This window comes from Pseudophryne corroboree, chromosome 7 (assembly GCF_028390025.1).
Source record: "Pseudophryne corroboree isolate aPseCor3 chromosome 7, aPseCor3.hap2, whole genome shotgun sequence".
Classification (NCBI taxonomy): Eukaryota; Metazoa; Chordata; class Amphibia; order Anura; family Myobatrachidae; genus Pseudophryne; species Pseudophryne corroboree.
In genome coordinates this window covers 348,466,198-348,492,472 of record NC_086450.1, presented here as the reverse complement: position 1 = coordinate 348,492,472, position 26,275 = coordinate 348,466,198, and the positions used below count along the sequence as shown (strand labels likewise).

Genomic DNA, 26,275 nt, shown 5'->3' with positions numbered 1-26,275 from the left:
TGGAGCAGGTTTTAATCCAGGATGTCTCTGTACACTGCTGCATTCATCTTTCCCTCTATCCTGACTAGTCTCCCAGTTCCTGCCGCTGAAAAACATCCTCATAGCATGATGCTGCCACCACCATGCTTCACTGTAGGGATGGTATTGGCCTGGTGATGAGCGGTGCCTGGTTTCTTCCAAACATGACACCTGGCATTCATGCCAAAGAGTTCAATATTTGTTTCATCAGACCAGAGAATTATGTTTCTCATGGTCTGAGAGTCCTTCAGGTGCAATTTGGCAAACTCCAGACAGGCTGCCATGTGCTTTTTACTAAGGAGTGGCTTCCGTCTGGCCACTCTACCATACAGGTCTGATTGGTGGATTGCTGCAGAGATGGTTGTCCTTCTGGAAGGTTCTCCTCTCTCCACAGAGGAATGCTGTAGCTCTGACAGAGTGACCATTGTGTTCTTGGTCAGCTCCCTGACTAGGGCCCTTCTCTCCCGATCGCTCAGTTTAGACGGCCAGCCAGCTCTAGGCAGAGTCCTGGTGGTTCCAAACTACTTCCATTTATGGATGATGGAGGCCAGTGTGCTCATTCGGACCTTCAAAGCAGCAGATATTTTTCTGTACCCTTCCTCAGATTTGTACCTCGAGACAATCCTGTCTCTGAGGTCTACAGACAATTCCTTTGACTTCATGCTTGGTTTGTGCTCAGTAACAAAGTGAAAGAAAAGATTGTCTCTTAGTTGGCGCACAATAGAAAAAAGATTAATTATATATAAAATATAACTTTTAATATTAATCAATTAAAATGTGATGTGAAAAATATAGGAAAAATTGTACAATAAACAAAAATATTCTAACAATTAAAATTGGATTCACTGTGTCTTATTTATTGAGTCTTTTATATTACTTCTGAGTGTGTCACTTTTTTATGGGATCTCAACCAAGGCGGTTGTCGAGAAATCTGCTGTTATTGTATTTTCCGCCATGAGTCAGTTTATCTATGCAGTATTATATGCAACAATTTTTGAAGGATATAGCGCAATATCAAACAGTATACTAGTACGGTACCACAGTATTAAATAAATGTGACCAAAATGGTCAAAACACATTCCACTTAGGACCTGCTGTTTCTGACTGGTTATAATAGGCTGTGTTGTGACATGATGTATCATACAGCATTGCTATTCAGTGTTTGACTGGTGTATCATATGCTGTGATTTATGTGTCTAATCTCATAGGGGGTCATTCCGAGTTGTTCGCTCGCAAGCCGCTTTTAGCAGCTTTGCACACGCTAAGCCGCCGCCTACTGGGAGTGAATCTTAGCTTATCAAAATTGCGAACGAAAGATTAGCAAAATAGCGAATAGACACTTCTTAGCAGTTTCTGAGTAGCTCCACACTTACTCGGCATCTGCGATCAGTTCAGTGTTTATCGTTCCTGGTTTGACGTCACAAACACACCCAGCGTTGGCCCAGACACTCCTCCGTTTCTCCAGCCACTCCCGTGTTTTTCCCAGAAACTGTAGCGTTTTTTCGCACACACCAATAAAACGGCCTGTTTCCGCCCAGAAACACCCACTTCCTGTCAATCACATTACGATCACCAGAACGAAGAAAAAACCTCGTAATGCCGTGAGTAAAATACCTAACTGCATAGCAAATTTACTTGGCGCAGTCGCACTGCAGACATTGCGCATGCGCATTAGCGACTAATCGCTCCGTTGCGAGAAAAAATACTGAGCGAACAACTCGGAATGACCCCCATAGTCAATTGAAATAAATTGCAATGTTACACTTTGTTTTGTACAATGTTGCTATTCAATCCACACACAATGCGTCGTATATAAATTGCAATGTTAAGGGGGGTACTGACGGGAGAGATGTGTGCTGAGCGATCTTAACACAGACCACTCAGCACACATCTCTCCCCCCGCTCAGCACAGCGTGATGTGCTGAGCGAGGAAGGGGAGGGGGGCGGGGCCGTTCACTTCACGCAACGGTGAAGTGAGCGACCCACTAAATTGAGCCTGCATGCAGGCTCAATCTAGCACCGGCGATAGCGATGCGCATCCCTGCTTAGACAGTTCCCTGCTTAGATTTTAAACACGGATCTCTCCGTGTGTACCCCCCTTTACACCTTGTTTTGTACAATGTTGCTATTCAATCCAAACACAATGTGTATATATAATAGCTTGCTGCAGCTTATCCTTTCTCCATTCAGGGGAGTTATGGGCCCTACACACTGGCCGACATCACTGCACGATATAAACGATCTCGTTCATTAATGAATGAGATAACGTTCATATCGTGCAGTGTGGAGGCACCAGTGATGAACGATGCGCGGCCCCGCGCTTGTTCATCACTGGTGCACCGTCGGCTGTGCATGCAGACCAATAAGGATGATCTTGTCCATATTTTCCTGCAGTTCTATTGAGCCGTGTGACGGGGGGAGTGAAGTAACTTCACTCCCCCCCCCCCCGTCTGCCATATCGGCGGTCGGGCAGCTCGGCGGCACATCGCCGAGTCTGTAGGGCCCATTAGTGTGTGCTGCACACCCTGTCAGATATCGCAATCAGCTGTTGGTATCTGATTAATGTGGTGCATTACACAGTCTCATAGGGAAACACACTCTTTGTTGTATAATTGCTTATATAGGTGCTCATTTGTATATGTTTGTAACTATATTTTGTTTATATTTTTTGCTCCGTGTGGTTGGTAAGCATTCAAATGCAATGATTATGACAAATGTATACCATCTCATTCACAGCCATATTACACATTTGCAGTCCATATAATATGCTATATTAGTTGTGACACAATCTAGATATTGTTGGTCCCATAAGGTATTACACACAATGACTTATTATCAGTAACGCCGCTCTAAAAAGCCCACGTGCACATTCCACATCAGCTTCCTCAGGGCCATCCTCAGCTCTGACAGAGTGATCATTGGGTTCTTGGTCAATTCCCTGACTAGGGCCCTTCTCCCCCGATCGCTCAGTTTAGACGGCCGGACAGCTCTAGGAAGAGTCCTGCTGGTTCCAAACTTCTTCCATTTACAGATGATGGAGGCCCCTGTGTTCAGTGGGACCTTCAAAGCAGCATATATTTCTCATACGTCCTAGAGGATGCTGGGGTCCACTTCAGTACCATGGGGTATAGATGGTTCCGCAGGAGCCATGGGCACTGTAAGACTTTTCAAGGGTGTGAACTGGCTCCTCCCTCTATGCCCCTCCTCCAGACCTCAGTTTAGAAAATGTGCCCAGGCAGACTGGATGCACTCCAGGGGAGCTCTACTGAGTTTCTCTGAAAGACTTTATGTTAGGTTTTTTATTTTCAGGGAGGACTGCTGGCAACAGTCTTTCTGCTTCGTGGGACTTAGGGGGCAGAAGTAGGAACCAACTTCCTGAATAGTTCCATGGCTCTGCTTCTGGCTGACAGGACATTAGCTCCTGAAGGGTCCTGAACGCTAGCTGCGGCTATGTGCTCACTCCCACAGCCCGCCGTCACCCCCCTTACAGAGCCAGAAGTCAGAAGACAGGTGAGTGTATAAGAAGAAGGATCTTCATCATGACGGCTGAAAGGTACCGCGCAGCGAGCAGGAACGCTGTGCGCCATGCTACCCGGTAACACAGGCATAGCAGGGTGCAGGGCGCGGGGGTGGGGGGGTGCCCTGGGCAGCATGAAACCTTCTCAAAACTGGCAGATACAGGGACATAAGTTGCTGAGGCACAGTCCTACCCCCGCCAGTATAAATATTAGTAGTGAAAGATCTGAGGGGAAACGCGCCATTACGGGGGCGTGGCTTCCTCCTCAGGCAGCCAGCACACTGCTCAGCGCCATTTTCTCTCAAGCTGCAGAGAAGAACGCTGGTCCTCCTCCACTTCTGAACCAAGTATCAGGGTGCAAAACAGGGGGGGGGGCGCGGTGTCATTTGGTGCTATAGTGTGAAATTATCATTATAAAAGCGCGACAGGTCTGTGGGCATTTTGTGTTTCACAGAATATTTATCACTGGCGCTGGGTTGTGAACTGGCAAATCCTATCTGTGTCCTTCTGACAGATTTTACTGTGGGTCTGTCCCCTATAAGTCCCGGAGTGTCTGTGGTGTGGTTGTGCACGTGTGTGACATGTCTGAGGCAGGGAGCTCTTCCTCTGAGGAAGCTATTTTAGGGACACAGAGTTGTAATGTGGTGGCACTGCCGGCACACCACGAGCATGAATGGGTGAAAGAATTACGTGATAGTGTGAATCATATCAGTAAGAGATTGGATAAGTCTGAGTCTCATGCAGAAAATTGGAGAAAATCAGTGGAAGATGTGATTTTTCATAGTTCTGCTTTTTCGTCCACAGGCGACCTCTCTGGGTCACATAAAAGACCATTTGCACAAATAGTACAAACTGATACCGGCACGAACTCTGATTCCTGTCGACACTAGTGATTCCAAGGGAATAGATCCTAAATTGGCAAAAAGCATTCAATACATGATTGTTGCTATAAAGGAGGTCGTGGAAGTTACGGAAGCCCCTCCTGTACCTCAGGAGAAGGCTTATTTTTATAAAGAAAAGAAAATTTATGTAACTTTCCCTCCTTCTCACGAGCTAAATACTCTTTTTGAGGGAGTTTGGGCAAACCCTGAAAAGAAATTTCAGATTCCCAAAAGGATTCAGGTTGCTTATCCTTTCCAGGCAGAGGACAGGAAAAGGTGGGAGTCACCCCCAGTTTTAGACAGTGCCCTGTCACGGTTAACAAAAACGGTGATTCTCCCTGCACCTGGGACCGCTTCACTAAAGGAGCCGGCAGACCGCAAGTTGGAGACTACGTTAAAATCTATTTATGTGTCCAATGGAACGCTGCTCAGGACCACTATTGCTTGCGCGTGGGTGAGTAGAGCTATTGAAAAATGGTCAGATAACTTGACATCCGAAATTGACACGATAGATAGAGACGAGATACTCCTAAAGTTAGGTCATATCAAAGACGCTGCTGCATACATGCTAGAAGCCATGAAAGATATTGGGCTCTTGGTTTCAAAAGCCGCTACCATGGCAGTCTCGGCTCGGAGGGCGTTGTGGATTCGCCAGTGGAATGCTGACGCAGATTCCAAAAGAAATATAGAGGCTCTCCCGTATAAAGGTGAGGCCTTGTTTGGAGACGGGCTGGATGCGTCGGTCTCTGCGGCTACCGCAGGTAAGTCGATTTTCTTGCCTTATGCTTCTGCGCCGGCGAAAAAGACACATCACTCTCAGATGCAGTCCTTTCGGCCCAACAAATACAAAAAGGCCAAAGGTTCCCCCTTCTTTGCAGGTAGAGGGAGGGGAAGAGGAAAAAAGTCCACAGCGTCTCCAGGATCGCAGGAGCAGAAGTGCACCCCTGCTTCTGCCTAATCTGCAGCATGACGCTGGGGCTCCCTTGCGGGATTCCGCTCGGGTGGGAGCATGTCTGAAACTTTTCGGTCAGATCTGGGCTCAATCTGGCCTGGACCCATGGGTCTTGCAAATAGTGTCCCATGGTTACAAGCTGGAGTTTCAAGACATCCCCCCATGCCGATTTTTCAAATCGACCTTGCCAGCTTCTCTGCCAGACAGAGAAGTAGTAACGGCTGCAATTCAAAAATTATGTCAGGATCAAGTCATTGTCCTGGTACCCTTGTCACAGCAGGGGCATTCAAAAATTATGTCAGGATCAAGTCATTGTCCTGGTACCCTTGTCACAGCAGGGGCATTCAAGCCTCTTCGTAGTTCCGAAGCCGTATGGCTCGGTCAGACCGATTTTAAACCTGAAATCTCTGAATCTTTACCTAAAAAGGTTCAAATTCAAGATGGAATCTCTGAGAGCAGTGATTTCCAGTCTGGAGGAAGGGGACTTCATGGTATCAGTAGACATAAAAGATGCTTACTTACATGTTCCCATTTATCCTCCTCATCAAGCGTATCTGAGATTTGCAGTACAGGATTGCCATAACCAGTTCCAGACGTTGCCGTTCGGACTCTCCACGGCACAGAGGGTATTCACCAAGGTGATGGCAGAGATGATGGTGCTCCTTCGACAACAAGGAGTCAATATAATTCCTTACCTGGACGATCTCCTGATAAAAGCGAGATCCAGGGAACAGTTGGTGCAGAACATTGCACTCTCCCTGTCAGTACTCCAACAACACGTTTGGATCATGAATTATCCCAAGTCACAGTTGGAACCGACAACAAGATTGTCCTTTCTGGGGATGATACTGGACACAGAAGTACAGAGGGTATTTCTTCCAGTAGAAAAAGCTCTGGAGATCCAGAGAAGGGTCAAACAAGTTTTGAAACCAACGACAGTGTCTATCCATCAATGCATTCGGTTGTTGGGAAAGATGGTAGTGGCCTACGAGGCCATACAGTTTGGCTGATTCCATGCCAGAGTATTCCAGTGGGACCTGTTGGACAAGTGGTCCGGATCCCACCTACACATGCACCAGAAGATAATCCTGTCCTCCAAAGCCAGGATTTCGCTCCTGTGGTGGCTGCACAGTTCTCACCTATTAGAGGGATGCAGGTTCGGGATTCAGGACTAGGCTCTAGTAACCACGGATGCAAGTCTCCGAGGCTGGGGAGCAGTCACATAGGGAAAAAGTTTCCAAGGAAAATGGTCAAGTCAGGAAACCTGTCTTCACATAAACGTTCTGGAATTAAGAGCCATTTACAACGGCCTTCTACAAGCGGTGCATCTTCTTCAAGATCAACCCGTGCAGATCCAGTCGGACAATGTAACAGCAGTAGCGTACATAAACCGTCAGGGCGAAACGAAAAGCAGAGCGGCAATGGCAGAGGTGACAAAGATCCACCTCTGGGCAGAAAGACATGCAAGAGCTCTGTCAGCAATTTTCATTCCGGGAGTGGACAACTGGGAAGTAGACTTCCTCAGCAGACACGATATCCATCCAGGAGAGTGGGGCCTCCACCAAGAAGTCTTTGTAGAGGTGACAAGTCTATGGGGAGTTCCTCAAATAGACATGATGGCATCTCGTCTCAACAAGAAGCTTCAGAGATATTGTTCCAGGTCGAGAAACCCTCAAGCAGTGGCAGTGGATGCACTGGTGGCCCAGTGGGTGTCTTCCCTCCTCTTCCACTAATACCAAAAGTTCTCAAAATAATAAGAACAAGGGTTCGAGCAATCCTCATTGCCCCAGACTGGCCAAGGAGGGCTTGGTATCCAGATCTTCAGGAGTTGCTCATAGAAGATTCCCGGACTCTTCCTCCTCGCGAGGACCTGCTGCAGCAGGGGCCGTGCGTGTATCAAGACTTACCGCAGCTACGTTTGACAGCATGGTTGTTGAGCGCCGGATCCTAGCCCGAAAGGGTATTCCGAAGGAAGTCATTCCCACTCTTGTTCAGGCCAGGAAAGGAGTAACGTCTAAACATTACCACCGTATTTGGAGAAAATATGTGTCTTGGTGTGAATCCAAGAAGGCTCCTACGGAAGAGTTTCAGTTAGGACGTTTTCTCCATTTTCTGCAGGCAGGTGTGGATGCTGGCCTAAGATTGGGTTCAATCAAGGTTCAGATTTCGGCCTTGTCAGTTTTATTTCAAAAACAATTGGCCTCCCTTTCAGAAGTTCAGACGTTCGTGAAAGGGGTGCTGCACATCCAACCTCCATTTGTGCCTCCACTGGCACCATAGGACCTTAATGTGGTGTTGCAGTTCCTTCAATCAGATTGGTTTGAACCCCTGCAGGAGATAGAATTGAAGTTTCTCACTTGGAAAGTGGTGATGCTATTGGCCTTGGCATCTGCAAGGCGGGTTTCACAAGAGCCCTTACCTGGTCTTCCATGAAGATAGGGCAGAGTTGAGAACTCGCCAACAATTTCTTCCAAAAGTGGTTTCATCTTTCCATATAAACCAACCTATTGTGGTGCCAGTGGCTACTGACACCTTCGCTGCGTCAAAGTCTCAGGATGTGGTCAGAGCTTTGAAAATTGATGTCGCAAGAACAGCTCGGATACGGAAAACAGAGGCTCTGTTTGTCCTGTATGATCCCAACAAGATTGGGTGTCCTGCTTCTAAGCAGACTATTGCGCGCTGGATCAGAGGGACGATTCAGCACGCTCATTCCACGGCAGGATTGCCGATGCCGAAGTCGGTAAATGCCCATTCTACTAGAAAGGTGGGCTCATCCTGAGCGGCTGCCCGGGGGGTCTCGGCATTACAGCTTTGCCGAACGGCTACTTGGTCAGGGTCAAACACGTTTGCTAAATTTTACAAGTTTGACACCTTGGCCGATGAGGACCTCAAGTTTGGTCAATCGGTGCTGCAGGGTCATCCGCACTATCCCGCCCGTACTGGAGCTTTGGTATAACCCCATGGTACTGAAGTGGACCCCAGCATCCTCTAGGACGTATGAGAAAACAGGATTTTAATACCCACCGGTAAATCCTTTTCTCCTAGTCCGTAGAGGATACTGGGCACCCAACCCAGTGCATACTTTACCTGCAGTTATTAGTTTTGTAGTTACACAAGTGTTGTGTTACGATTATTTTTCAGCATGTTGCTGCATTTGTTCATGCCTGTTGGCATGTGTTATGTTGAATGCCATATTGTGCGGCATGGTTGAGTTGTGAGCTGGTATGAATCTCACCATTTATTTAAAAAGTAAATCCTTTCTTCGAAATGTCCGTCTCCCTGGGCACAGTTCCTATACTGAGGTCTGGGGGAGGGGTATAGAGGGAGGAGCCAGTTCACACCCTTGAAAAGTCTTAAAGTGCCCATGGCTCCTGCGGAACCGTCTATACCCCATGGTACTGAAGTGGACCCCAGCATCCTCTACGGACTAGGAGAAAAGGATTTACCGGTAGGTATTAAAATCCTGTTTTTTTCTGTACCCTTCCCTAAATTTGTGCCTCGAGACAATCCTGTCTTGGAGGTCTACAGACAATTCCTTTGACTTCATGCTTGGTTTGTGCTCAGACATGCACTGTCAAGTGTGGGACCTTATATAGACAGGTGTGTGCCTTTCCAAATCATGTCCAATCAACTGAATTTACCACAGGTGGACAATTAAGGATGCACCTGAGCTCAATTTTTGAGCTTCATGGCAAAGGCTGTGAATACTTATGTACATGTGATTTCTTAGATTTTTATTTTTAATAAATTAGCAAAAATAAAAAAAAAATGTTTTTCACGTTGTGATTATGGAGTATTGTGTGTACAATTTTAAGGGGCAAAAAATAATTTATTCCATTTTGGAATAAGGCTGTAACATAACAAAATGTGGAAAAAGTGAAGCACTGTGAATACTTTCTGGATGCACTGTGTGTATATATATATATATATATATATATATATATGTATTGTTTGACAAATGTGATTTCACTGTTGATTTAAAAAAAAAAATTACGATGATTTCTGGTAGATTCACTATTATTTTTGTGTACATTGCTAATGGACAATTCTATTGTGACAACACGGCTTCTTATCGCATTGATGAGAATTTTGTTACGTTTATTTTTCCTCATTATTATTTGATATTTATTTGTTATCTACAGTGACGTACATCATGTTTTGTATGCTGTGTTTCACTACATTTAAACTACAGAAGTCGATAGAATTCCACTGACTTGTATTTATTTTTTTATTATCTGTTAGAAAATCTTTCAGTATAGGTGTAAACAACATTCCCTATGGAATCCATACAGGGGCTTCTTAAGAGAGGAGGGGGCCCGTGTGCACACTCTGGGTGGGCCCTCCTCTCCATGGTGTTGTAGGCTCCATCAACACGCCGGAGTCTACTGCGCATGCGCAGGTCTCCAAAAACATGGCGCTCGCCATGTTTTGGAGACAAAAGTCAAACTGCACATGCGCGGGGGCCATTTTTTGATGTGTTTTTTGGCTGTGACAACTGCCGCTGCAGCGACCGGCAGTGGACTTCGGAGAAGTAAGTATGAAAATATGGGTGCAGTGTGTGCGGTGTGGCCCCCCCCCCCCTGGACCCAGGGGCCCGTGTGCACCGCACACATTGCACCCATGATAGAAACGGCACTGAATCCATATGTATACCTTGAACGTGTTATCAACCTATAAGATTGAAATTATTGAAATGGGTTTTGCCCACCTTCACCTTAATTTGTGCTCTATACAGTGTGGGCCCAGGTGCGACAAAATGCTTTGCCCCCCCCCCCCCACCACCCCCCATCCCATCCAAGTCCACCCCCTCACCCCTGGAGAGATTCTGGTGAGGGGGACCTGCTCAGGAAATGGATACCTAGCAACAGTGCCGTAACTAGACATTTTAGCACTGTGTGCAAGAAACGGCATCGGAGCCCCACCCCTGCATGCAAAACAGGGGCAGTGCCCGCCGTAGGTGCGCTCAAAAATACATAGTGGCGTGTCTTCGTGGGGAAGGGGTGTGGCCACAAAATAATACCAATTCATAAAACCGTGCACAGTAGTCTCCATTATTCAAATGACGCCGCACAGTAGCACCACTACACCAGGTAGAGACCCTTTTACACCTTACGGCGGACAGATTCCTCTTTTTACACATTACGGCAGACAGCGTCCCCTTTTTACACATTACGGCAGACAGCGTCCCCATTTTTACACATTACGGCAGACAGCGTGCACTTTTTACACATAACGGCAGACAGCGTCCCCTTTTTACACATAACGGCAGACAGCGTCCCCTTTTTACACTTAACGGCAGACAGCTTGCCCTTGTTACACATAGCGGCAGACAGCGTACACTTTTTACACATAACGGCAGACAGCGTCCCCTTTTTACACATTACGGCAGACAGCGTCCCCTTTTTAAACAGTTGGCAAGAGAAGTAGAAGTGATGGGGACCAGCTATACGGGAACTGAAACACTGGTAGGATGGACCACCAGTGCAATAGGTAGCTGGAATATAACTGGTAACTGAAAGTCTTCAAGAAGACTAAAGGTAGTGGAGGAAATTATGGAATGCTGGACGGAACCAGCATGCAGGTATTCAGAATGTTCGTTGGATCCAACAATGTAGAGTTTCCGGATGCTGGACAGAACCAGCAGAGTAGGTGTCCTAGATGCTGGACGGAAATAGCAAGGTAAGTGTTCAGAATGCTGGATGTAACCAGCAAGGTAAGTGTTCAGAATGCTGGACGTAACCAGCAAGGCAAATGTTCAGGATGCTGGTCAGAACCAGCAAGGTAAGTGTTCAGGATGCTAGATGTAACCAGCAAGGCTAGTATTCAGAATGCTGGGAAGGATCAGCAAGGCTAGTAATTAGTATGCTGGTCAGAATCAGCAAGGCAGGTGTTCAGCAAGCTGGATGTAATCAGCACAGCAATTTTTCCAAGAACGTCAGATAGGTTTGACCAGCAGGACCGTCTCCTGGGATGCTGGATGAGCTGGATCAGCAAGGCAGGTCTTCAGAGCTGTCGAATAGGTCTTCAGGAATGCAGGATAGGACTTAACCAGCAAAGCAGATTTACAGGAATGCTGGTTGGGACTAGCAAGGCATTTTTTCAGGAATGCTGGTTGGGACCAGCAAGATACTGATGCCACAAGATGCACAGGGCAGTCCCTCGGGAACACTGAGTTGTCACACCAGTGAATCAGGATGTGCTGCAGTGTTCATGCAGTAGCGGCCCTTTAAGATCTTCCAGGGAGTCAGGGAGTGCGGAAGGTGGATACAGCACTTGTCTAAACCAGCAGGAGATACAGGAGCTCACACAAGCTGAGAGACAGCAAAGCACTGACAGTTTGTCAATGCTGGGACCTGGAACTTATACCCCTTACTCACCGCTGACTGGATCAGGAATTCACATGATGCGAAAGTGATTCCGGATTGGGCCTTGGAAGGTCAGCTGACCAGGAACTGTCATGGCGCTGTGTATTAGAGATACTGGCGGGAACGCTGGCATGGTGTGGTCATGGAAGTCCATAATGGCCGCCGGTTCTGTGAGCCGTGCAGCGGCTAAGTGCGCAGGGTTCCAGGAGACAGCATGGATAATGGGCAGCGCTTGTGGCGAAGGAAAGACAGAGCGCAGCTTAGAAGCGCTGTAAGCCTCCGTTTTGTGACACAAACATCTAACTACTGTATCATGCACTTCTTGATGGATCTGAAAACATTATATATATCAGGGCCACAACTGGGGGGGACTAAAGGGACATGTGCACCGGGTGCAGGATTTGATGGGGTGCTGACGAGTTATAGAGGAGCAGGGTTTTCTTTTCTTTCTTTTTTACCGGCAGTGCTGTTCTGCTCCAGTGAGACAGCAGTCGGACCCTAGGGAAGTATCTCTGACTCACCTGTCTGCCCGCAGCTGGCTCCAACGCTGTGCGGGTGAGCTCCAGTACCTGGGAACTCTCCTATGCTGGCTACTGTCTTAAACTCTCTTCTTTGCTATGCAGTGCTGCAACTAGCGTGCACCATGCAAGCTATAGAAGCAAGCTGTTGGTGCTGTGTTTTTCAGCAGGCTATGATCCAGTCTGCTTGCCCAGCACCAACCGATAACAAGCTGCCGGTTACACACCATTGAGCCTAATTCAGACCTGATCGTAGCAGCAAAACCATGTGCAGTGAAGGGAGGGGGGCCAGATATAACGTGCAGAGAGAGTTAGATTTGGGTGTGTTCAAACTAAAATCTAAATTGCAGTGTAATAATAAAGCAGCCAGTATTTACCCAGCACAAAAACATTGTAATCTACCCAAATCTAACTCTCTCTGCACGTTATATCTGCTCCACCTGCAGTGCACATGGTTTTGCCCAACTGCTAACAAATTTGCTGCTGTGATCAACTCTGAATTAGGCCCATAGGGGGTCATTCCGAGTTGATCGCTTGGGATCACTGGGAGTGTATTTTAGCTTAGCAGAAGTGCGAACGGTTGTATCGCAGAGCGGCTACAAAAAATGTTTGTGCAGTTTCAGAGTAGCTCAAAACCTACTCAGCGCTTGCGATCACTTCAGACTATTCAGTACCAGATTTGACGTCACAAACCCGCCCAGCGTTCGCCCAGCCATGCCTGCGTTTTTCCTGGCACGCCTGTGTTTTTACGCACACACTCAAAGAAAACGGTAAGTTGCCACCCAGAAACGCCCACTTCATATCAATCACTCTGCGGCAAGCAGTGCGACTGAAATGCAGCGCTAGACTCTGTGCAAAACGACATAGTTCGTTGTGCCCGTACGTCGCGCGTGCGCATTGCGCCGCATACGCATGCGCAGAACTGCCCTTTTTTAGCCTGATTGCTGCGCTGCAAACAAATGCAGCTAGCGATCAACTCGGAATGACCCCCATAGTGCAGTGATATAGTGCAATGTATGGGGACACACAGGGGGGTATGTAGTGGAACATGCTGCTTGGGGGCATGTGATGCTTAGGGCATTTGGGGCACATAGGGGAATATTGTCCTAATAGTATCCCCCTTTTAAAAAATATATATATTCTGATTATTTTAGTCTGACAGGGTATGTTTGTTTGTTTGGTTTTTTTGTGTTTTTTTGGTGGGGCGCAAAATTACTGCCTTGCCCCGGGTGATGAAAATCCTAGTTTCGGCCCTGTATGTATGTGTGTGTATATATGTATGTGTATATATATATATATATATATATATATCTATAATATAATCACATAGATATATGATGTGGGTATTTGGAATTTACATAAAACAATTCACATTTTCTTATGCTGATTAAAACAGGTCTAAACATGAGCATACAGTTATTCAAACTTCTGAATATACAAAACTACATTTTTAATGTAAGACCTTTGCATTGATCATATTTAATAGCTGCATGATGCGATCACTTCAGCAGTGTCACTAGAAGCTTCCTATTGAGATACAGAACAGAATAAGTCCAAACAGTACATAATTTGCATACATAACCCTACAACACTGGTTAAGCAATATGGAAGTACCGTGGATACTTTAATTAGATTAAATTGTTCAAAAATGTTATATGGGGGTGGTGAGACTATACCACAATCTCTGCAAAAATTACAGAGTCTTTCGCTTTTCATATAAACAATGCTATATTTAAGGTATTTTCAAAAACTTATTTTATATAAAATAGTAATTTCAGATTTTTATTTGAAGATAAAAAAGGTATTTCTATTTTAACTTAGGTTGCAGTTGAAAAAACAAAATGTTCATCAAAGGATTTTTAGCAGTTCATACAATTAAATACTCCCCTATGAGTAAACATTTCAGCTCACAAGTTGGTCTCACCCCCAACACTTACACAGCTTACATCATAGATGTATGGAACCAAGACATATATTTGTACATTACAATACAGTATATAAAAAAAAAAATAAACTGTGTGTTGCCTTGCAATAATACTTCATTTGAAGAGTGTCATGACTGTAGTTTTGTGAACCCAGTGTATATGTGTGGGCCATGCAGGTATCTGGAGGACTACAGTATGTGTATATTTTGCTGATCTGTGGGAAACTGGGGGACTTGATGTTGATAGCAGGATGGTGAATGTGTACCCGGGGATTCTTCCGAAGGTCAGAAAGAGAAGCTGGTGTTGTGACGGAACTGAAGTGGTTGAATGTAAGTCTTCCTCATGCAGGCACTCAAAGTAAACTATGGAATGGGTTCGTTACGCAGATCTGGGAGGAGAGCTGAAGACATTGAACTGGACTGGTTACCGGTGAGACTGGAACCGGGCTGGTTACCAGAGCACTATGGACTAGGCTGGTTACCGGTGACACTGAGAACCGGGCTGGTTACCAGTGAGACTGAGAACCGTGCTGGATAAAGGATATGGCTGACCCGGGCAGGTTACCGATATGACTGGTAGCGCTCTGTGAACCGGGCTGGGAACCGGTTTAACTGGGTACGCACTGTGAACTGGGATGGGTACCGGATATAACTGGTAACACAACTGTAATCTGGATTGGTGGCAGATATAATGGGTAACACAACTGTAATCCGGACTGGATAGCAAAAGAGCAGAGGTTCACAGAAACTAAGGTAATTAGTGTTACCTCTTAGGAAGCTCAGCTACTAAGCTCACACTGAGCTGTGTGACTCAAGGAACTGGCAGCTTCTGAAAGACAGGTCTCTCTACTTATACCTCTTGGTCCTTGGTGACTGTTGATTGGAGTCAGGTGATTCAGAGAGTCTCAGGCTGGCACAGGATTGGATAGCTCATTGTCAGGTAATCAGACCCTGTCACGTCAGTACTCCAGGTTGGACTCTGATGTGGAGTGAGGCATAGCAGGCCGAAAAAACACTGAAGCCTGAACTTCCTAAAATGAACAGAGGATGCTGATTTTTAGGCCTAAACTCCAGATTGCCGAACACAGTGAATAATCAAATGCCGCTCGCAGCTGATTACTGATTACTCAGAGGAATTCCTACTCAGGTGGCTCATCAAGGGTAAGCAACACATATTTGCAGTCTTTATGCTGAGCTGAAGCAAATGCAGGTTACAGGATATGCTGAGGTAAGCCACAGAATTTGAGAAATACAGTCAAGTTTATGACAAAGAGTGTATCTGTTTTGAAGAGATGTGACCAGCTGCACACCCAGGAGTGAAGAGGTCTCTGGCCAAGGATGGAGCACCCTCAAGTGAAAAGATACTACATGGAGGAAGATGGAGCCATGCTCCTTCCAGAGGATGTTGGCAGATCCTTTTTGGAAGTTGTTGATCTTGATGGAGACTTGGGGGCTAATTCAGACCTGTTCGCTAGCATTTTTTTGCAGTCCTGCATTCGCATAGTCGCCGTCCATAGGGGAGTGTATTTTTGCTTTGCAAGTATGCAAACGCATGTGTAGCCGAGCTGTACAAACAGATTTTGTGCAGTCTCTGAGTAGTCCAGGACTTACTCAGCCGCTGTGAACACTTCAGACTGTCCGGGACCGGATTTGATGTCGGGGACCTTCCCTGCAAATGCTTGGACACGCCTGCATTTTTCCAAACACTCACAGAAAACGGTCAGTGCCACCCACAAATGCCTTCCTCCTGCCAATCTCCTTGTGAACGCCCAGGCGAACGGATCCTTCGCACAAACCCATCACTGAGCGGCGATCCGCTTTGTACCCATGCGACGCACCCCGTTTCTTGGGGACTGTCCCACCCGTGGGCTGCAGTGTCCCGCGGTGGGGGGGACAGTTGGGAGGCTCTGTCTCACGCTGCCCTGCTTAGCAGAGCAGCGGTGAATAGACACTGTGCGCATGCGCACAGCATCTATTCACTGCAGTCAGAGGGAGAGGGGGCATGCCATCGGCTCACAGAGCGCAGGGCATGCCCCCTCAGTGATGAAACCGGGGGCGTGGCTCGCGATAGTGGGTCCTCCTGTGAAGCCATACACCCTTTTCATAAGCCACACCCCTTTTTGGGGGTGCGCGGCTTTGCCGCGCATGTGTTCCTCTTCCAAAGATGACAAAGTTGGGAGGTATGCCCTTGGTCAGTAAGTGTTCCATGGTTTGTGGCTTTAGAAATAGTGAATGTAAAAAGATGTACTATTGCCAGAGCCGGCCCTAGGTATAGGCAAACTAGGCAAATGCCTAGGGCATTTGGTATGCTTAGGGGCACCAGCAGCTTCTGCTGATTAAAATGATATGCGGCATGCCTATATTCTGTGGAAATCACTGTAATGTAGCATTTCGTATGCAGATACAGCCGCAGTCGCACACAGAATATAAGCATACTGCATATCACTTTAATCAGCAAAAGCTGCTTGCACATCCTAGCCACATAGTAATGCAAATAAGATGCATTTTCATAAACAAAAGGCGCCCCAACGTTAGCAGAGCTGCCAGCTGACTCATGCCAGGCATGTCCTGCAGACCTAGCGGCGGTGCTAGGGGTCACCAGCCAAAATCTTGCCTAGGGCATCATATTGGTTAGGGCCGGCTCTGACTATTGCCAACATGAGGACAGAATGTCTATCCAATCATAGCTCACCACTGGATATTTGAAGTTCTACACTTGATTATAGATTCAAAATACTACATATTGATGTTTGATCATATTTGTATTTAGCATATATTTATATAAATGTTTATTTTCTTATTGAATCTGATCCACAGGGTTATTTTTGGTAAATACAGTAAGCTAAGATTAAATGAGAGAGAGAGAAAACAAGTAAGTGCGTCTCTCGCTCTCTGAAGACGGTAATAAAGTACTGAAACATTGGAAGTTATTCCTGTCTGAAGATTCTTGCTGTTTATGTCCACAGTGCAGCATCTACTTACTTTGTACTGTTGAATATGTGTATCCCACGAAAGCACCTTGCAAATGTGTCATATACATGATCTTGAATTTTTGTAAGGACTGGCCCTGCCTTGCAGCAGCAGAGGAATCAGATGCAGTGGGGCATGTGTATTACTCATCGGGCCTTAGAAAGACCTGATAATTGTAATTTCTTATCACCTCTGTTTGCAGCCATAAGAATTAATATTTGCAGGAATGTATAAAAGAAAACAAGTATAGGCACAGGAGCTGTGAAAGGAGCCTGCCCTTGCTATGTTAGAAGTGAAGTGATCGCATTAGCAGTGACTTCACGTCAGTTTTGTGCTGACCATGCCTTACCTACAGCCATTGCCATCTCCCACTAATTGTTGCTGAATCTGACCCAAAGGCTATAGCGGTTGATGCCATGTTCAGACGGCGTTGGCTGCCAGGACCAAATTCGCAAAGGCAAAGCAGCCCCCAGTGCTTGCTTTTGGAAATGGAGGGACCGCGGCAGATAAGGAGATCTCTTCTGCTGTCCCTCCTTCATACATTTGGGTATTTTGGGGGGATATGCTGCAAATGTTGAATAATGGGCTCTTATACCCATAACAGCGCTTATGAAGTTTCTATTGTTCAGTTAGCCAGTTAGAAAATTCTGTGGGAAGGCACTTGTGTGTGTTTTACAGGTGATGACAGTCAAGCAGTGTGCTGTAGGAAGAGGATATGACCTTGAGTGCAGGGAATACTAGTATTTTGGACCTACTATTTGCCAGGTCACTATTATGGCCAGCATACCCTACAGGGAAGGATATGGTCATGCTGATGGGGATGGGGGGGTTGTCACTGGATCCTGGTGATAACAAGAAGGAACAGAACTCCTTACATCTGTACAGTGCTGGGGAAAAGGGAGGATGTCTGTCAGGCAGCCAGTGAGCAGTGAGAGCTGTGAGGGAGGGGTGGAGCCTGCACTAGACTGACACAGTAGCGGATTATATATAACAGATTCATCTTTTGTAATCATTTATCAGAAAACTCATATTACCTTGTCTTCCATCCCATGTCATAAAATTACTACCCATTGCCTCTTGACTAGCTTATTACCTCTTCTTAGCCTTCATGCAACCTGGGGTGAAAAAAGGGGAATGTCCTAAATCTGGAACATATGGAGCCCTATCCTCAGTAACTTAGTGTTGGAACATTTAGTGTCAGTGGAGAGAGCAAATCATAGATCTTCTGGTTTGTCCCATCATTTAGTAGACAAATTAACAATCCGGGTTTAAAAGCTTGTCCAATTTGGACAATTTCCTCAGCATATAGCTGATCCTGCCCCAACCTCCTTTATTTGCTTCCATGACACAAATTGCCTTGAGCTCCCTCTTCTGGACTCTGGGCCTGATTCAGAGATGGATGCAGTTCACATTGTTGCTGCGTCTTTGAACCCAGCAGCAATATGAAACTATGCTAATGCGGCAGGAGGTATCTGAGGGAAAAAGTCAGTTCCTGCACACAGCATTGGATCATCTGCGAGACCATTGGCCATCTGAGTAACCCTGAGGTTGCTCAGTTTGGACCTGGTAGCTCTATAGCTAAGGCCAGGAAAACTGCATCAGAAGACACAGACCCTGTGTTGGTGCACTGAAAAAAACGGGTCCTGCACAGGTGCACCACCATTGGAGATGCACAGAAATCATCAGGTTTGCGTACATCTTCGAAATAGGCCCGCTGTCCATCCAGTTGTCTTTACATAAAGTTCTGGATGGAGCAAGCAGAATCATCACTGCAGTAGATAGTAGCCTACTGTTAACGTGATTGTCTCTCAGGGTCAGGTAACAGGTCGTGGGTTGCTCCCATATGCTTCTCTGTCCACTGTGTCAGCATGAAAGCATAGAAGATATTGTACAGCAAGATATAGACATCATACACCAATTTGCAACAATTGAGTGGCAAACGTGATAATTTGGGTGACTATATCATATTACAGTTAATATTAACTGTTGGTGCTTTATCTGACTGACTTTCAACACTAACTGCAGAGATATATTTAGGGACAATTTTAAAAATCTGTTTTTCATTATTTTTTACAGGTTTTTAATATGTGTTCCTGACAATGGCCCTCATTCCGAGTTGTTCGCTCTGTAATTTTCTTCGCATTGCAGCGATTTTCCGCTAATTGCGCATGCGCAATGTTCGCACTGCGACTGCGCCAAGTAAATTTGCTATGAAGATTGGTATTTTACTCACGGCATTACGAGGTTTTTTCTTCGTTCTGGAGATCGGAGTGTGATTGACAGGAAGTGGGTGTTTCTGGGCGGAAACTGGCCGTTTTATGGGAGTGTTTGAAAAAACGCTACCGTTTCTGGGAAAAACGCGGGAGTGGCTGGAGAAACGGAGGAGTGTCTGGGCGAATGCTGGGTGTGTTTGTGACGTCAAACCAGGAACGACAAGCACTGAACTGATCGCACTGGAAGAGTAAGTCTCGAGCTACTCAGAAACTGCACAGAGAAGCCTTTTCGCAATATTGCAAATCTTTCATTCGCAATTTTGATAAGCTAAGATTCACTCCCAGTAGGCGGCGGCTTAGCGTGTGCAAAGCTGCTAAAAGCAGCTTGCGAGCGAACAACTCGGAATGACCACCAATGAGTATTATTTCCTAACATTGTTCTACACTGCAAATCCTTAATAAACCCCAACTTAGTTTTCATTGACAACCTTGCACTAATTAAATATAAGCCACAGTAGTTGCTGCAGGCTGTTATATACAGTTGTGTATATCAATCCGCATGAAATAAACATGAGTCACCCTAAGTCCTACAAGTTTAGCTGCTGACAATGGATGAAGGACTTTGATCAAACTTATCATAAAGCAGATGATTCAGTCTGAGCCTCCTTTCATTATTACTGTACATATAATGCAGTTCCTACGGTTTCTTCCCTGTGCTAGTAATTTCTACAGACTTTGTACCCAATCCAACTGCAGTTAATGAGCCATTCCAGAGTTCAATAATTCATTAACCAGCTTTATGATGTTGGGCTATAAGCCTATTATTACAAAGATCTGGATCAGTTATAACAGTCCTGCTGAGCCCAGGGAGACATTAAGGATGTCCACCAGGTATCACCAAGCTGCCATTGATGGCTATTTGGATATCTTAAAAGAAGCCACCAAAAAGGATGTTAACACAAGTGATGGTGATGGAATGACACCCACTCTATTAGCAGCTTATCATGGCCATCTGGATGTCCTTGAACTTGTGTGCCACAGAGGGTAAGTAAACATTGGGTTCCCACCATTTGTTACAGTACATCTGTAAAGAGAAACTATCTTGTCATTGCTAGTTGTCCTTTGCGATCTGGAATAGAGGACAGCAACCTGTGGCTCATTACGCAAAGTGGGATTCCATAACCAGTATTTAGGGCTACTCAAAATGTCAAAATGACCATTGTTTTCCAACTGTACCTGAAGAAAGGTTTGCGCAACAACGATCTAGATAGCCAAATATTGCCTACGTGCAGCTGCAGCACAGTGAGTTCCATTATACAGAACCAGAAAGCATGCAGTATATATACACAAAGTAAAGATACTGAAAAATGCCACTGTCAATGCTTTTTACACTTTGGATAATGAGCTACAGGTTGGTGACATCTATTCTAGATGACAAAGGCCACCTAGCAATAGTGTGTGTGTGTGTGTGTGTGTGTGTGTGTGTGTGTGTGTGTGTGTGTGTGTATATATATAGAGAGAGAGAGAGAGAGAGAGAGAGATCGATAGACAGACATTTAAGTACTTGTTTTATCATGCCAGTGATTGATTACTATTATAGAAATATGTAATGTAGAGCAAGACATTTAATTTGTCTACTACTAAATACAACACAAAAACACAATGTTTGAGTAAAAGACCATGATCAACTATCTGTATCGCAAGATGTCTCACTTAAGCCATTTAGCAGTGTTGCCACAGAACTATGGGGGTAATTCAGAGTTGATCGCAGCAGCAAATTTGTTAGCAGTTGGCCAAAACCATGTGCACTGCAGGTGTGGCAGATATAACATTTGCAGAGAGAGTTAGATTTGGGTGGGTTATTTTGTTTCTGTGCAGGGTAAATACTGGCTGCTTTATTTTAACTGTGCAATTTATATTTCAGTTTGAACACACCACACCCAAATCTAACTCTCTTTGCACGTTATATCTGCCCCCCCTGCAGTGCACATGGTTTTGCCCAATTGCTAACAAATTTGCTGCTGCGATCAACTCTGAATTAGGCCCTATAAACGACAGACTGACTCACTGACTGCTACCGTGCCGACATTAGAACAGGTGATAGTTAGAGCGGTAGGATCAAAGTGTTGGTGCCAGCTGGGATGACCAGTACACCTATAAAGGTAAGTCAGTCAGTTTACAGTCATTGGTATTGTTTGCTATCCCTAACTTAATATACAATCAAATTTTCCTTTTAGTTATAAAATATTAAGGTTAAGTCTGGAACTTCAGTATTGCTCCTAGCTGGTAAATCTTTTGAACCGTCAGCGTGTCACATAAAACTGTGCGCATACCATGTCTGGCACGTGTGCTTGGGGTTGCTAAACTCTAGTCTAGGTCATGGTAGTGCTCAGGTTTATGTTGATGTTTTTTTCTACTATTTTACTCTTTGGGGCCTACTTATCAATTAATATTTCTGGATATCCCCCTAAAATACCAATTTTGGGTGGTTACCCACAATTACAGATGTGCACTAAGCCTCGTGTTTTGGTTTTGGATCTGTATTAATTTTTGTGTTTTAGTTTTTGATCTGTATTTAATATTAAAAAATTGCTAAACCTGCAAAAATCATGTAATTTGGGCCTGTTTTTCAATTTTGACCACCTCACAGCTAACAATATTGGTCACCAACAAAGTACAGCAGCACTGTATTTCGTTATTTCTGTACTTTATTATATTCATTCTGTTAAGTACCTTGAGTCCTATTGTAGAAAGAGCGCTATATAAATAAAATTATTATTATTATTATTATTATTATTAATAAATATGCAATCTGTTTTGCAGCAACTAAGAGAAAATGACATAAGAGTACACTGTAAATATCAAAGGATTGCTGACAAGGGTAGAAAGAATTGATTGATTGATTGATTGATTGATTGATTGATTTGATTAATTTAGAATACAACAAAATCACAAGAATCTGTTTTGCAGCGACTATCAGAAAAGTCATAAATGAATACAAATATTAATAGCCAAGGATTCCTGTCAAGGGTTAAAATTTATTGATTCATTTGATTAACTTAGAATATAAGTAATTACAAGAATCTGTTTTGCAGCCACTGAAAGGCCATACATGTGTACAGTGTTAATAGCCAAGAATTCCTGACAAGGGTTGGAAGAACTGATTAATTTATTGATTCATTGATTAGTATATTGTTGAAGAGAACCAGAGAATCTGAGTATGAGGGATAATACCATATTTTTCTCCTAAATCTAGCCCACAAGTGGTGCAAGATGGAATTGTCCTTGGCTTTCTTTTTATCATAAGCTAGAACTGCTGCCACTGGTGGCTGACTTACACAAACAACATCTGACTTACACAAACAACATCTGACTTATACAAACAACATCTGACTTATACAAACAACATCTTTATCATCAACATCCTTATTAGCATCGGTACACAAATATCCCTCTGATCCTGTTGCACTTTTCTCACACTAGCATTATCAATTTCTATTACGTCACCATCTTTACTTGTATTGCTCATCCCCACATTTGCAGGGGGTGCAGAAATGGTGGAAGGAGGCTTCTCTGTATCAAAAATTTCAGACTCACACATACAGCAAATGTGAACACCCCATTCTCTCCTCAGAGATTTGTGAACACACAGTTTTTTCTTCAGCCTTAGTGGTCTCCAGTTTTGGGCACTGATTTATCTGTTAAAAAGGTGACACCTCAACCTCTTTTCTTTAACATTGTGAAATATTTAGATTTCAGGAGTCCTTTCTTAAACTTTCTGCCCCCTGACCACCTTTACTATATGTTGTAGTACTATCATGACTGGCAGCAGCCACAGCACTAGTATTGTGTTGCTTCTGCTGCTCTTCTGTCACAGCACTATTAGTAAGTAATGGTAGCACCTACTGAACGTTATTTTTCAAGTAAAGTGCCTGAACAACAACAACACATTGTATTTATTTTTTAACACTGCAGTAAGTAACGGATGGGTGGCACTGACTGAACTCTGAGGCAGATGTATGAAAATGCGTTATGGGCTGTGTAGCCAACAACCCATGCTATGTGCTGCAGTTTCCACATCTCCCTGATGTATTAATCAGAGATTACCGGTAAAAATGCAAGTCTTATAGCGCAACCGTCATTTACTGCATTCCTGTTCTAATTATAGGAACCTGATGTGTCTTCTGATATATGAACGGGCCACAGTCACTGACCAGATATCGTCAGGCGCTGAGAGTCTCCCTACTTAATTGTTGCAGTTGCAGTGGAGGGAGGTGTGTGCGTGTGGGTGGGGTGTTACCCGCCGTTATAAACAATTGAAGTGAATGGGGAGGGGGGACATCTGCTGGTAACAGCTGCAGCAGCGAGTGGAGCAGTCAGAATGTAGATATAAACTTAAAATATTCCAACCTTTTTGGGAGATTTAGGAGGACCAGAGTAGGTGACATAATCCTCCTCAGGTGAACAATGAGTGTGAAGCAGCCGAGGGTCCATACAATAGAGGTACACACATGCTAGCACTAATGCGCTGGGGCTGCTGGGATAGCAAACGATGGCACAGGCGTACTACTGTGCTGGTGCCAAAGACACTGATCACCAGAGAGGTGACATAACATGTCCCAATAATGCCCATAGTGTTGATAATACATGCAGGCTATAGCCACACAAGTTTCACCATGATAATGCAGTAAAGTGGAGACACTTCAATATAAAGAACGTTATAGGAACTATTAATACATTTGACCCATTATTTTGTACGCACAGTGCCTGAACAACAACACACATTGTTTTTTTGTTTATTTTTGGTGATGATTTTCCTGTCACCGTTACAGTGCTGCATCCCACAGCCCTTCACTGATGACAGAGAGTCTGAGGATGACACTGCATCCCATTGTCCTTAGTTCTTTATAATATTAGTAATAGCCACAGTCACCGGGACTGGGACTTTTTTCCTCCTTTGAGTCTGGCGAATATGAAATACTCAGAAACTGGCAGTCCTGGTGGTTATGATTTCCAAGGAAACCAAACCGCACATCTGTACCACAAATATTAAGTATCCCTCAAATGAAGGAACCAATATCTGCTGCAGTACCCAGTTTTCACATGTAAAAGCAGCCACCAGAGGTTTCTGTGGGAGCTGTTTTTTGTGATGCATTCCGGAGCTTAGCCATTGAAGACTAGGGGCTCCTTTCTGTAAAAAGTACCAGGAAAAGGATCCTTAAGATTCCTCACTGGCACTCACCACTCGCGAATGCATGGGCAGCAGAACACGAATGAGGTGCATGGTGCCCAGCTCCCGAAGGATCCATTTACTTCTAATATACAAGTGTTATCATGGAAAAGAAAGTAGTTTTACTCTTTCTTACGTCTTTCTCTATTTTTACTTTTTATCTTCTTTTCACAATATTTTTTTTCAGCTATTTTGCATCTCTTACAGTTCTTGAAGACTGTCTCTACAGATATACTGACAAAGTTTCTGGGATGATTAGTAAGGGATTCCCATGGGAAAGCACATGGGATGATGAGTACATTGTGTCTGCTACTATGTTCCCTCCTGTCAGGATGATGGCTCATCTTAAGTATAATGTACAGAATTAGCTCAGGTGGAGGCTGGTTTTTCTAAGAACCCGCTGTGCATGACACTGGATGCAGATTGGAATTGCATGGAGATCCATGCAATTTGAATGGGCATTTCTGGTCAGTGACTAGATTGGTGGCGGGTGTGTAGTGAGTGTGTCAGTGACAGAGTACAAACGTGTAGTTCCACTGGCACTGACACCAGCGGCTAGGGACCCACCTGTCATAGCTTGGTGCGATGTCCGATAGGGAGGCTGATGGCCAGTAGTGCAGCCTCTACTCTGCTGCGTAGCATTCTCGCACAAACTCTTGCACCTCTGGCTTCTCACACCTTATTACATTACATTACATTAACCCAGAGGCGGAACTACCGCCAGTGCAACCAGTGCGTTGCACTGTAATGAGTCATGTAATGCCCGCAGCACACAGCCGCCTGGAGAGGAGAGGAGAGGAGGAGCGATACGGGGGAGAAGGAGGAGGAGGGAGGTGGAGGAGGGAGCCGCAGCAGCGCTTTGTTACTGGTTGAGGCGCTGCTGCTGCTGGCCCTCTGCTTCACCAGAGCCGGCCATAGGCATAGGCAAACTAGGCAATTGCCTAGGGCATTTGATATGCCTAGGGGCATCAGCAGCTTCTGCTGATTAAAATGATATGTGGCATGCCTATATTCTGTGTGTAGCATTTCATGTGCAGATACAGTCACAGTCTCACACAGTATATAGGCATGCTGCATATCAGTGTAATCAGCAGAATCTGCTTGTGCATCCTAGCCACATAGCAATGCAAATAATGCATTTTCATTAAAAAAAAGTGCCCGACGTTAGCATTGATGCAAGATTTATGAGGACACATCTGTATCAAAGCAGAGGCAGAGGTCACAATGTTAGTGGCAGTGTGAGTGCTGTGTGCATGTGAGTGGGTTGGTTGTGCAGTAGTGTTCAGAATATGTGTAAGGAGCATTATGTGTGTCATGTAAAAATGCATTAATAATGTGCAACATATGTGTAAAGGGGCACTATGTGTGTCATTATGTGTATAAGGGCATTAATAATGTGCGGCATATGTGTAACAGGGTACTACTGTATGTGTGTCATTATGTGTATAGGGGCACTAATAATGTGCAGAAAATGTGTAGGGAGCACTATGTGTGTCATTATGTGTATAAGGGCATTAATAATGCAAGAAGATGCCCCTTTTTGGGCTGTGCGTAAAATGTGCGAACTGTTCCTATTTAAAATACAGGGGGTACAAGGACTGCTATGGGTGAGGGGTGATGGTGCTGGGAAAGACGTGCAAGGTCAGAGGCAGAACCAGCGGTGGTGCTAGGGGGCACCAGCCAAAAT

General features: G+C 44.9%; 1 protein-coding gene across 1 annotated transcript in view; it reads left to right on the top strand.

Annotated features, from left to right (window-relative positions):
- Window positions 1-20,238: 20,238 nt before the first annotated feature.
- Window positions 20,239-26,275, top strand: part of ANKS4B (ankyrin repeat and sterile alpha motif domain containing 4B) — a 50,015-nt gene continuing 43,978 nt past the window's right edge. Inside the window, exon 1 of the mRNA XM_063934420.1 lies at window positions 20,239-20,402. Within this exon, the coding sequence (XP_063790490.1) occupies window positions 20,239-20,402 (164 nt within the window). The remainder of the gene's footprint in view (window positions 20,403-26,275) is intronic.